Source organism: Pipistrellus kuhlii, unplaced genomic scaffold (genome assembly GCF_014108245.1).
Source record: "Pipistrellus kuhlii isolate mPipKuh1 unplaced genomic scaffold, mPipKuh1.p scaffold_m20_p_10, whole genome shotgun sequence".
NCBI lineage: Eukaryota > Metazoa > Chordata > Mammalia > Chiroptera > Vespertilionidae > Pipistrellus > Pipistrellus kuhlii.
Window position 1 is genome coordinate 6,878,298 of NW_023425405.1, and position 14,264 is coordinate 6,892,561.

At 36.7% G+C, this 14,264-nt stretch overlaps 1 protein-coding gene across 5 annotated transcripts in view; it reads left to right on the plus strand.

Annotated features, from left to right (window-relative positions):
* PTPRZ1 (protein tyrosine phosphatase receptor type Z1) overlaps positions 1-14,264 on the plus strand; it is a 173,227-nt gene that overhangs the window by 73,706 nt on the left and 85,257 nt on the right. For 4 of the 5 annotated variants that reach the window (XM_036425438.2, XM_045576337.1, XM_045576350.1 and 1 more), the window contains exon 3: positions 9,510-9,689. In XM_036425438.2, the coding sequence (XP_036281331.1) occupies positions 9,510-9,689 (180 nt within the window). Of the gene's footprint in view, positions 1-9,509; positions 9,690-14,264 lie in introns of those variants that run through there. The other variant, XM_045576346.1, reaches the window with a different exon arrangement.

Here is a 14,264-nt window from a genome sequence, read left to right on the forward strand (position 1 = left end):
CTGTTGAATTTGGGTCTTGATAGTTGTTATATTTGTGGATGAGCTCAGCCCTCAGGCTTGTTGACCATGAGGCTCAGCCCCAAACACATCATGTCAACTGTTATACGGATGTTAACAGAACTAGACTAAACCAAAAAGAAAATGAAGAAAACAATAAAAACTAAAAAAGGAAAACAAATACCAGTACCAACAATAATAAAACAACAGCCTCAACCAGAAAACTAAAATACAAACAATCAAATGAAAAACAGACACTAAAAAAGAACTCTAGAATACATGGGACCAGAAGAATTAGAAGAGGAAATAAGTAAGTAAAAGAGAATATGAAAGCAAAGAAGGAAGAGATCAGAAATAGGGTAAGGCCGAAATCAGTGGATAGAGCGTCGGTCTGAGGACTGAGAGGTCTCAGGTTCGATTCAGGTCAAGGGCATGTACCTTAGCTGCAGGCACATCATCAGTGGAGGGTGTGCAGGAGGCAGCTGATCTATGTTTCTCTCTCATCGATGTTTCTAACTCTATATCTCTCTCCCTTACTCTCTGTAAAAAATCAATAAAAATATATTTAAAAAAAAGAAATAGGGTAAGTATACAAATAAAAGATAGAAAATAACAAATAAAATAATAATAATAAATTTTAAAGTGATAATACCAAATAAAATAAAAGTGGGAACAGAGAAAAGAAAATAAATTGAATTAAAAATAAGAATTAACAAAAAATAGAGGATGAGAAAGAAAAGAGCAGACCAAAATAAAAAATAGCAATTAAAGACTATGCAAATGAAGAGAGAGAAAGAAAATCAAAATCAAACAAAAAAAACAACACACAAAAAAAAAAATAACAAAACACACACACACACAAAAAGCCTTGGGTATGCTATATGTGAAGCTCACTGGAATTTGCTTTGATGCTGTTTCATCTGGCCCCTTGATATATGTAGGTCTTAAATCAAATAAGAGGATCACACCTCAGGGTGTTATGTGTGTGTTGTGGGGGGTGGGTGGGTGCTAGTTTGAGAGTGAGGGGCAAATAAGCCCTGTTGAGAAGTACCTGCAACTTAAATCCCTTCAATAACCTATCAGAAAAAAGTTCAAACCCTTTATCCTGGCATTTAAAACCTCAAAATCTGCTCCTCTCTACTCATTCCTCTCCCCTCCCTGCCTTGCATTTTCTGTGTCATCGCATGGAACTTCCTGCTTTTTTTTTTGCTTTTTTTCCCCCCCAAATAACCAGTCTGTGTTCATGCTGTTCTTTCTCTCCTTCTAGATACCTTTGGCCCTGACTTTCTTCCCCACTTTCAATTTGATGATCCTTGCCCATTATTTAAGACTTCTCTCAAGTGTCTTGTCATTCAAAAGTCTTCTGTATCTCTTGTCCTGTCTGGATTAGGCAAGACATTTTTATGTTCCTGGAATACTCCGTGCATCTCTCTGCTGTCACACTTATTACAATTCACAGTTGATATGTCTTAGGTCTCACTAGAGCATGAATTCTTTGATGATGTGTGCTGTTTTATTCATATTTGAATCTTTTGTACCAGATTTATATTCTATCTCCCACTAGGCACTTTGTTAAATATTTGATGACTGAGTGAACCAATGAATAAATGAAAGCTGCCTTCATTGGGATTAAATTTTGATGGAATGTAGAGATAATACAAAATATAAACTTCCCAGCTGAAGCAATGGATTTATGATATCTTCCCACAGCTTTTTCTCGGTCCTTACATGGAGCACGGAGGAGATCTGATTTAGGAAAGAACCCCATAGTCTGTGTTTACGGAAAGGAGGAACTGATGTTTTTATATAAGAATTAAACCATAATATTTGGTCCTGTGGACATTGTGCTCTTCAACCAAAGCAATAAAATAATACTGCAGAAAATTGTATCAAAAGGCCTCTCACAAATAGAAGGACATAGGATGATATCTGTATCTCAGACTTAAACTCTAAATCTCTGGTCCTTTTACCAAAAGTAGGAAACAGAGCCAAGAGTCGCACACCATGGCAGTAATAAGCTTGTGGACAGTAACCCGTGGGGGCAGATGAGATGGTGGTGTTGCTGTCAGAAAACCCGTGTTGTCTGTTGTGCCATTGCTTCCTTGCATAGGAACCTGGCTCCTCTGTTATTGAAGAGGAATGTTGATGACCACAAGCATTCTCAGTGACTCTAAAGCACTTTCAGAGCTTTTCCTCAAACCATGAAGTAACTTGCAGGGCTTTTTTCTTTTTCTTCTTTTTGTTCTATATTTACTATATCATCAGTGGTAACCAGTCTGCAGTGACAAAGTAAAGAAATCTCACTCTGTTTCTCTTTCATCATTCCACAGGCAGTTTGCCTGCCTTCCAGTGAGGTTAGTTACCGTATTTTTCGGACCATAAGACACACCAGTTTTTAGAGAAGGGAAATGAAGAAAAAAAGATTCTGAAACAAATAGTGTCCTAAAATATTTTATGTTCATTAAAACCCAACATCACAGTCATAAACACATGTAATCAACCCTGTAAAGTAAACAGCAGCATTTAGAACCATTTTAGAGCCGGGCAAGCACACAGAGACCACACAGAGCCGGGCAAGTAAAAAAACTTTTTTTAAAAAGTATATGTGTAGGCTATATTTGGACCATAAGACGCAGGGACTTTTTCCCCCCACTTCTGGGGGGAAAAAAGTGCGTCTTATGGTCCGAAAAATACGGTAACTGCAAATACTATAGAAAGGTCCGGCACTAAGCCTGAATATTCAAACACAGTGGACTCATTTGGAATCGTGCCAATCTAAAGGTCACGACTTAAATCAGAGTTACCTAATCCCCAGCCTTATCTTCCTTTCTGGAAGTGCTAGCTTGTCAGGGTAGGTAGACTAATAACTCTTCATGGTTCCTGTAGCTTGCTCAGTTTCAGCTGTGTTTATCTGATTTAATTAGTAATATTTGATATCAGGCTATAGCAGTAGAAACACTACACGACCGCATTGAGCCACAGTAATTCATAAAGCCGTGATTTGTAATGTATGGAATCTTGGAATATTCAAGGCAATTAGTAATGAGTGTTATGATCATTACTACAGCCTTATAGCAATATTACATTTATATTTGCCTTTTAATATTTTTACATGTAAAGATAAAGAAATGCAAACATATTCTTAACACAAAATCTGGACCAGGGCCCCAGTCCCAGTGACTCGGTTGGAATGTCATCCTGAACATCCTGTACAAAAGGTGGTGAGTTCGATTCCTAGTCAGGGCACATACCTAGGTTTCAGGTTCCATTCAAAGATGGGGCACATATGGGAGTCAACTGATAGATGTTTCTCTCTCACATAGATGTTCCCCCCCTCTCTCCCTTTTCTCTCTCTAAAATTACACACACACACACACACACACACACACACACACATGTATATATATAATTTGGACTGGAAAATAAATTCATTAAAATATGTTTTTCTTAACAATAGCTTGCTATTTGAGTAATCAGTTCTGAGTCAATTTTTGTTAAATAATAGCACTTAAAAGGAATCATATTGGAATTTTTATCAAATTTTTTGAATTTTCAGTGGCTTTTTTCTGAATACCTTAAACAATATTACAATTATTTTATCCATTTTTCTCACATTGGAAGGGAAAACTCAATAGGAATAATATAAAAATAGATAGGAATAATTGTTTTTTAAAACTTTTGTTTTCTTACTTTTTTCTCTCCAAACAGTGAAAACATCTTCCTTCCTTCCTTCCTTCCTTCCTTCCTTCCTTCCTTCCTTCCTTCCTTCCTTCCTCCCTTCCTCCCTTCCTCCCTTCCTCCCTTCCTCCCTTCCTTCTTTCCTGATTTTCTTTCTTTCTTTCTTTCTTTCTTTCTTTCTTTCTTTCTTTCTTTCTTTCTTTCTTTCTTTCTTCTTTCTTTCTTCTTTCTTTCTTTTTGTTAGAGACTGGTGAAATAATATTTCCCTACATAGAATATTTTAAGTGTGTTTTTATTTAAGACAATAATTTGTCAAGATGTATAATACAAAGACAGGTAGATAACTCTGGATATCTTGTTGAAGCATTTATTCATTCAGGAAATGTTTAATCCTTAAATTGAGTTCTAAGAAAGTTGCTGAAATTACAACATGAATAAGACACAGACATATTGTAGTTCAAATAAGTCCTTTCGGGCTGCTATACCAAAATCCCATAGGCTGATAGCTTATAAAAAAACAAAACAAAACCAAAAAACCAAAAATCTATTTCTTACTATTTTGGGAGTCCAGAAGTCCAAGATCAAAGTGCCAGCAGATTCAGTGTCTAGTGGGAATTGTTTCCTAGGCTGCCGTCTTTCCTTTACAACCTCACTGGTAAGAAGGCCAGGGATCTCTCGGAGGTCTCTCCCATGTGGCACCAAGCTCACTCACTAGGGCTCAACCCTCCTGACCTAATCACCTCCCAAAGATCTGCCTTCAAATACATCCCAGTGGGGATTTGGATTTCAACATATAAAATCCGAGAAGGCCAATACTCAGTCCCTTGCTAGGGATTTTGTAAAAAGTGAATGAAAACAGCTGAAACCGGTTTGGCTCAGTGGTAGAGCATCGGTCTGTGAATTGAAAGGTCCCAAGATTGATTCAGGTCAAGGGCTTGTACATTGGTTGTACAAGCTGGTCAGTGTTTCTCTCTCATTGATGTTTCTAGCTCTCTATTCCTCTCCCTTCTTCTCTGTAAAAAATCAATAAAATACAATATATATTTTTTAAAGTGAATGAAAACAAATAATGGATGCCTGTGAAATGTCTGCTATTTATACAGCCTCGCTTTCTCTGCCTATTCTGCAGTCTCGCCCTCTTCATTTCTCTCATAGGACTGTTGTGAACTCTTTTACTCTTCCAAGGTCTCCGTGCCTCCCATGGCCCACGCAGTCTGCTCTTCCACCTCCATCTGGAGGTCCTTGGCAGCCACTCTTTGTTCATGGACCAAGCTGGGCTGCTCACTTCTCTCTGAGCATTGCCTGTACTTTTCTGCCACAGGGCATGTACCTTGGTTGCAGGTACACCCCCAGTAGGGGGTGTGCAGGAAGCAGCTAATTAATGTTTCTCTCTCATCGATGTTTCTAACTCTCTTCCCTTCTCCTTTCCTCTTTGTAAAAAATCAGTAAAATACATTTTTTTAAAAAGAAACACATTCAGTAGGTAACTAAGTTAACAAAATACAGTTTCTCGCATGCTCCTGTAGAGATAACCACAGGAAATTTATGGGAGTGGTACTAATCCAGGTAAGTCAATAATTGGATGAAAGCATAGATGTCAATGTGAATGAATAATTTATTTTAATTTTCTAGAGCTGACGTTTAGTCCTCTACAGTCCTCCTCGTGGGTAATCAGCCTGATGATTTTGTGTTGCAACTACAGGGACTCACCTAATTTCTCCTTCACCACATTCACTAATAATGCAGTGGGTGTCATTCTAATGAATTCTGTGCACCTGCTTTCTCAGGCACATCATCATGGCTTTAACCACAATGTGAACTGAGCTCTCCAATTGTGACATGAAAAATGTTAATTTGGGGAGTTTTTAAAATGTTTAAGCATAACATGAATCTAATATTTTATTATTAAAGTCAGGTAAAATACATTTAATGCTTCTTTGACCTATGTTTCATCTGTGTGCATAATTTTAACACATTATTTTACTTCCCTTGGTTTTGTACTTATGACGATTTGAAAGAACCTAATTTCCAGAGTGCTTTGCAAAAAAAAAAAAAAAAAAACATCAGTGGGCTTTTGTTGTTTTATAGCTTTTTAAATGTGTTTTTCTTTTTATGGGACTTTTTCTCTTTTACAATCTTTCCATAAAATTATTTTCCCTACTCTGCCTCTTTTATTTTCTTTTAGTCACAAATGTTAAGGAGGCTTCTTGACTCTGTACTTGACCCCATGCTCTATTTGATGTTTTGAACTAGGTCCACACTCAGTGTAACTGATTCACTTCAAACTTAACCTTGTCACTCGGGATCACTGTGCTATAAAATGTCAGACAACATTTAGGTTAGAGGTCATGTCTTTCTTGATAGCCTTCAGTAGAAGTTTAGTAGAGACTACCTAACAAATCCATCATATGGCAAATAGTAAAATGTGACCTACTGTTGAGGTCAGAAATGGTTTTCTTTTTTTTTTTCTTCCTGTTGCCATTTTATGATAGATCCCTATGAGCTCAAACTCATATAACAAAAGACATTATCATCTTTTATTTGTCTGATTCAATCATTCAACAAATGTTTATTGAACACCTAGGCTATATGCCAGGGCTTTTTTCCCCTCAGGTTCTAGGGTATAGGAACAAATACACATAATTAATATCTAAGGAGAACAAAATGAACTAAAGAGAGGGAATCAGGAATGACCAGGGCAGGGAAGTGTGTTTTATACAGGATGTCCAGAGAAAGGCTGCAGGGACCTCATTGAAGCAAGAGAGAATGAGAGAGAGCCTGGCACAGCTTTTCGGAAAGCCTTCCGGGAAGAAGTGGCAGCAAGTGCTGAGCCCTGGGGCTGCCCATGTTCCAGGAACAGAAAGGCCAGTGCGGCTAGTGTAGAGCCGGCACCACAGCACAATGGGAAATGAGATTGGGGAGGATGGAAGTGGTGATGTCAGGTGGCATCCGTCCGCCATGGTAATGCGTTTCTTTACATTTTACTCGGTGCAAAATGAAAAGTTATTTGAGGGACCCAAGCCAAGGAGTGACACGCAATCTGATACATATTTTAAAATATTACTTTCCCCACTTGTTGCATTCGTTTTCTTACACTGCACAACAAATTAATACAACTTACGATGTGTATTTGTTACCTCACAGTTTCTATGGGTCTAGAGTCAAAGAGGAGAGGCCATTTAGCTGGATTCTCTGCTCAGCATCTCATAAATCTAAAATCAAGATGCCCTTTGCCGGGCAGAGTCCTATTTCCAGCTCATGCAAGTTGTTGCCCGAGTTCACATCCCTGTCGTCGTAAGATTGTGGTTCAGGTCCCCAATTTTTGTTTGTTTGTTTTTGCCACCCTAATCATTTTCCTATTGTGGTAAGAATTTCACAGTATAAAATGTACCCTCTTAACCATTTTTTTTTTAAGTGTACACAGTTCATTAGTTAAGTACACTGACATTAGTGTGAAACATCTTTAAAACATGTTTTATCTTGCAGATTTGAAGCTCTGTACCCATGAAATAATTTCCTTTATCCCTCCCCCTCCCCCCCCCCCGCTTCCTGGTAACCACCATTCTGCTTCCTATCTATGTGAGTGTGACAACTGTATATGCTGCAAATAAGCGGAATCGTGCAGTATTTGCCTTATTGGTACCAGCTTGTCTGTTTTGGCTGGTTATCAGCCGGAGGCCACTCTTAGTACCTAGACATACAGGGTGTGGGAGTTTGGGGGTCCATTTCATAATCCTGCCAACTATGTAATTGGGGAACAGACTTGTGGGAGGGACAGGAGAAGAAGGGTGGAAATCAGAGAGAAAGCAATAGAGATGTCTAACCTATTGTGACTCATAATTTAATATGTGTCTGAATCTCCTGGGGTTTGTATTAAAATTAGATTCTGACCTAGTAAGGCTATGACCTGCCTCTCCTAACAATTTCCTAGGACCTAGGTGATGGCAGTGCTGCTTGTGGAAGAGAAAGACATAGACTAATGATGACTGTGGGCTGGGCTGGGCTAGGTGGTAACAGTGGAAAGGAGAAACTGTCTGATTAGGGATATGCTTTGAAGATAGACCCAAAGGGCTTGCTGAGGAGGAAAGACTTCCAAGTTTAAGGGACCACAAAGATTACAGGAGGAGCTGGTTTCAGTTGTTCAGTTTGGATAAACCAAATAGGAAGCCAAACAGAGATGATCACGAACTGCTATGGGAAATAGCAGGTTTATAAATCACAGGAACTGGTACCAGAGGCTTACTTAAATTTGTATGTTTCTGTGAACCACAACTGTAAGATTGGTCCTAGCTGTCTTGGATTTATTTCACTCTATTAAAAACTTAAGCAAACAAAGGGCCTATTGGTTTGTGCTGCATTTTCTCTGCTCCTCTTGCTCTGACACGGTAACATGAGCAGTGTTTTATGTCCTCATGCCAATTTTCTTTACAGTGAAATAAGCATAGTATTACTCCTTACTGGAAGCTGACATGTGCATCACGGTGCATACTTAAAGCATCTGATACTTAAGTGCTCTCTAGGAGTAGAGTTAGGTGTAAAAAAAAAAAATTAGCATCTGTCAATTTTGGTAGATGCCTCACTAGGGGATGAATTACCTAATCGCCCCTGGCTATATAGGCAGTTTCATGGTATGACTGATTATTATTTTTTTCCTGAGCTAAATTATGGGTATATATGATTACACATATAAGTGTATTATATAATATTAATATTTATATTTACATGCTTATATTTGATGGGAATATAATTTAATGCACAATTATATATAAAATGGATTATGCAAAGCTAGCTTTGCCACATTACAAGAGCTTGCATGGAAGTTCATCCACACTGAGTTCTTTTTCACAGTAATTTTAGTGTGTCACAAAACTTTTTGGGCAAACCCAAAAAAATATATTTTACTCATCTGACAAAATATCGATAGTAGGTATAATTTTGAATGATTTAAAAAAATAATAGTAATTATCTACACTTTTTTTCTCCAAAGTGACTTTTTAAAAATTCAGGTGCCTATAAAGGATTTCTGGTACCAAGAATTAACGAATCATACCCAGCTGGCATGGCTCAGTGGTTGAGCATCAACCTCTGAACCAGGAGATCATGATTCAATTCCTAGTCAGGGCATATGCCCAGGTGGTTGGCTTAATCTCCAGTAGGAGGGTATGCAGGAGGCAGGTGATCAATGATTCTCTCTCATCATTGATGTTGATGTGACCAATAAGATTATATGACCTATTTATTTATGGTTCAAGACAGGGCATTCATACCAGATAGCTACTGTTGTGTTGACTGTTGTCATATTTGTATTTGACAATCTAGGAAAAAGAGGTCAGAGCCCTTCACTAAATAATCAGGTATTGCATGTTTAAAAAATTCTTGCAGCACAGTGTTTGAAAATCGCTGTTTTATCACAAGAAGTAGATTGCATAAACTGCAGGTACAGGGGGATGCAGGTTGTTTGTTTACTTATAATTTCCTTCAACATCAATCATGGAAAACCTTGGTCTTGCTCAAACGTGGGCTAGGACTTACATGACAACCAAGCTTTCTGCTGATTTGGGAGAGAGTGTGGTGGCTAAAGAAAGGCTGTTGATCTCTGTACTTTATGTGGTTGTCCTAGAGGCCTGTTTTGTTTTTTGTTTTTTTATAGTGTATTATATTAAAATCCAGAATCTAACTCTAGGCATAGTTGTTTTATGAATTGGTTCAAAGATGTCTGAATTTTCTTCCTATTATATATATTTTCATGTAATGGATTCATTACTTTATAATATAAAATTTAGCTTTTGCATGATAATTTATGAAACTAATTTCTTACCCTTTTCTTTTCCTAGGAGCACTGAATCAAAAAAATTGGGGAAAGAAATATCCAACATGTAATAGCCCCAAACAATCTCCTATCAATATTGATGAAGATATTACACAAGTAAATGTGAATCTTAAGAAACTTAAATTTCAGGGTTGGGATAAAACATCTTTGGAAAACACATTCATTCATAACAATGGGAAAACAGGTAACATGTTTGCATTTTTGTGTGTGATTTTTTAATATATTTATTGGACCTAGAGGAAGTTCAGATTAGTTTCATTTGAATTGTCTTTTATAATGTATTATACTATGAACTGGACATAAACTATCTATACAACAAACCAAACAGAGCATAGAAAATCCAAAGTTTAGACATTTTGAAAATGTATACAAAAGAATAAAATCACCAAAGTACCGTATTTTGGGGACCATAAGACGCTCCGGACCATAAGACACACCAGTTTTTAGAGAAGGGAAATGAAGAAAAAAAGATTCTGAAACAAATAGTGTCCTAAAATATTTTATGTTCATTAAAACCCAACATCACAGTCATAAACACATGTAATCAACCCTGTAAAGTAAACAGCAGCATTTAGAACCATTTTAGAGCCGGGCAAGCACACAGAGACCACACAGAGCCGGGCAAGTAAAAAAACTTTTTTTAAAAAGTATATGTGTAGGCTATATTTGGACCATAAGACGCAGGGACTTTTTCCCCCTACTTCTGGGGGGATAAAAGTGCGTCTTATGGTCCAAAAAATACGGTAGTTACCTCATGATGCCTCCACTAGAAGATGTGATAAATATACCGTAATATATAATTAATGTAATCTAATAATTCCATCACTGGTTAATCACTTAGTCAATCAGGATTTCTTTTTCTTGGGCATTATAGTTTGATTTGTCTGCTAAACCTCAGACTATATTCAATAATTGGATAAGAAAAAAAGCAATTGACTATAATTGAATTTTAAGAAATTACTAGCGCTTCTACACAAAAGTTTAAAATTATATACAATCTTTAGGAAGCACTCTCAACGTGCTTTTTCTTGACACTGTTTTTAAAAACATGCAAACTATAATAACATAAAAATTCCACTAAATAATAAGTTAAAAAAATAGTTTTCAAAATATGAACATCTTTTTTCTCTGATGTGTTTTAAATAAAATTGTATGTATGTCAAGAAGTTAGATAAAACAAATGTAATTATGGGGAAGAGATTGGAAAAAATATTGAAAATTGTAATAATGGTAATGTTGAGGTGGTTTATCATTAGTGAATTTTTTCTCTATTTTCCATGTTTTAATAATATAATTATTTGAATGTGGCATTTTAGTTTTAAATTCCATAAGGGTAGGATTTTTTTCTATATCAATGCCTAATGCAGATTAAATAAGTATTCAGTATATGTGTGTTGAATGAAAAATTAAGAAAATTACTATATTATAATATATTCTTAATTAAATTCATAAAATTATATTGTTGTAAATCTTGACATTTCCAGTACTGTTTTTTTTTTTTTTAATGCATCTATATTATTGAAAGTATATGGATGTCCCATTGACTTTGTCAATCCCATACCCACCCCTCCCAGGCCTTCACCACACTATTGTTTGTGTCCATGGGTTATGCATTTATGCTTATAAGTTCCCTGGTTAATCTCCCATCTCTGCCTTCCCTCTGAAATTTGCCAGTCTGTTCCATGTCTCTGAATCTATTTTGTTCATTAGTTTATTTTGTTCATTAGATTCCACATATGAGTGAGATCATGTGATACTTATCTTTCTCTGACTGGCTTATTTCGCTTAGCATAATACTCTCCAGGTCCATCTATGCTGTTGCAAAATGGTAAGACTTCCTTCTTTTTACAGCCATAATGTGTAAATGTACCACAGCTTTTTTTTTTTTTTTTTTTTTTTTTTTTGGCACTCGGGCTGTTTCCAAATCGTAGCTATTGTAAATTGTTCTGCTATGAACATAGGGACATATATATTCTTTTCTATTGGTTTTTAAGTTTCTTGGGATATATTCCTAGAAGTGGAATCACTAGGTCAAATGGCAGTTCCATTTTTAATATTTTGAGGAAACTTCATACTGTTTTCCATAATGGCTGCACCAGTCTGCATTCCCAGCAGCAGTGAACTAGGGTTCCCTTTTCTCCACAACCTTGCCAGCACTTGCCATTTGTTGATTTGTTGATGGTAGCCATTCTGACAGGTGTGAGGTGATACCTCGTTTTAATTTGCAGCTCTCAGATAATTAGTGACTTTGAGCATTTTTTCATATGTCTCTTGGCCATCTGTATGTTCACTTTGAAGAAGTGTCTATTTAGGTTTGCCCATTTTTTTTTTTAAATTGGATTGTCTTCCTTTTGATAAATTGTGTGAGTCCCTAATGTATCATTATCAAATATATTCTCTTGTACAGTGGGCTCTATTTTCATTTTTTAATAGTTTCTTTTGCTGTACATAAGTTTTTATTTTGATGCAGTCCCATTTGTTTGTTTTCTTCTTAGTTTCCTTTGCCCTAGGTCTAGGAGATGTATCAGTAAACATAGTGCCATGAGAAATGTCTGAGATTTTACTGCCTATGTTTTCTTCTAGGATTTTTATGGTTTCATGAGTTACATGTAAGTTTTTATCCATTTTTAGTGTAGTCTAGTTTCATTTTTTTTTGCACTACTTGTCTAATTTTCCAAGCACTATTTATTAAAGAGATTGCCTTGACTCCATTGTATGCTCTTGCATACTTTGCCAAATATTAATAGAGCATAAAGGCTTGGGTTGATTTCTGGGATCTCTTCTGTTCCATTCATCTATATGCCTATTCTTTTGCCAGTATCAGGCTGTTTTGATTATGGTGGCTTTATAGTATAATTTGATATTGATATCTAGTATTGTAATTCCTCCAACTTTGTTCTTCTTCCTCAAGATTGCTAAAATTATTTGTGGGAGGTTTATTTTATTATTATTCCATATAAATTTTTGGAGAGTTTGTTCTAGATCTGTGAAATATGCCCTTGGTATTTTAATAGGGATTGCAATGAGTCTATAGATTGCTTTGGGTGGTATGGACATTTTAATAATGTTAATTCTACCAATCCATGAATTGGTATATTCTTCCACTTGTTTATGTCTTGCTCTCTTTTTTTCAATGCCCTGTAGTTTTCTGAGTACAAATATTCTACAGAACTCCTTGATTAAGTTTATTCCTAAGTATCTTTTTTTGTTCTAATGTAAATGGTATTGTTTTATTAGTTTCTCTTTCTGAGAATTCATCATTGGCGTATAAAAATGCCATTGAGCCCTAATCAGTTTGGCTCAGTGGACAGAGCATTGGCCCATGGACTGAAAGGTCCTGGTTTGATTGTGGTCAGGGGCATGTACCTTGATTGCAGGCTCAATCCCCAATAGGGGGTGTGCAAGAGGCAGCTGATCTATGTTTCTCTCTCACTGATGTTTCTAACTCTCTATTCTTCTCTCTGTAAAAATCAATAAAATATATATTTTTTAAATATATATTTTTAAAATGTCATTAATTCCTGGGTATTAAATTTGTATTCTGCTACATTGCTGAATTAATTTATTAAATATAGTAGTAGTTTTCTGGTAGAGTGTTTAGGGTTTATATGTACAATATCATGTCATCTGCAAATAATGACAGTTTTACTTCCTCTGGTCCAATTTGGATGCCTTTTATGTTTCCTTCTTGTCTGATCGCTGTGGCTAGGATTTCCAGTCTATGTTGAATAAGGCGTGGTGAAAACAGACATCCCTAACTTGTTCCTATTCTTAGGGGAAATGATAGTTTTTGCACATTGAGTATGATGTTGGCTATAAGTTTGTTACATATGGCTGTTACTGTGTTGAGGTATGATCTATTCCTACTTTGCTGAGAGTTTTCATCAAAAATAGGTGTTGGCTTTTGTGGAATGCTTTCTATGCATCTATTGACATGATCATGTGATTTTTGTCCTTCAATTTGCTTACGTGATATATCAAGTTTATTGTTTTGCAAATAATGTACCAGCCTTGCATCCCTGGAATAAGTCCCACTTGGTCATGGTGTATGATCTTTTTAATAACATATTGCTGGATCCAATTTGCTAATATTTTGCCATTTTCCCCTGGTAGACCACAGCCCTGCTGCTTTTCACAGCCGGGTGTTATGTGGACACCTTTCTCAGTTATGCTGCTCTGGGCTGCAGAGCCCAGCTTGGGGTTTAGACCCCAGAGTTCTTTGTGAGAAGCCTCCCTAGCTAGGCATCCCTCTGGAACTTCAGCTACTGCCTGTCGGTGCCTGGCCAGCTCTCTCCCATCTCTGCACTTCCTACAGTCTCTATGCCGCCTCCACTTTCCATCCTTGGTTATCAGGATTCTATGCAGCTAGTCCTCAGTTGATTATTCAGGGTGGTTTTTTCTGTATTTTAGTTGAAAATCCAGTTTGGTGGGAGAATATCAGTGTAGCTTCAACTTACTCTGCCACCATTTCCGAACTTTCAAGCACCAGCTTTGAAGGCTGTTATGAAGCCATGAGGCATGTCCTCTGCTGTATTTTCTCAGTGGAGTGCAGCCAACACTTGATCTTTAGAGCCATTCCTGTTTAGTTTTTTTTGCAATTTTTTTTTACTAAAAATATTTAATGTTGACATTATTTCAGGTGTTCTTTCCCCCTCCCCCACTTTTCCATCTGCACCAACCCCATCTCCCTCTTCCTGGGCCTTCACCAAATTATAGATGGGGTCTATGGAGTATGCATGTATTTTCTTTAGCTGATCCC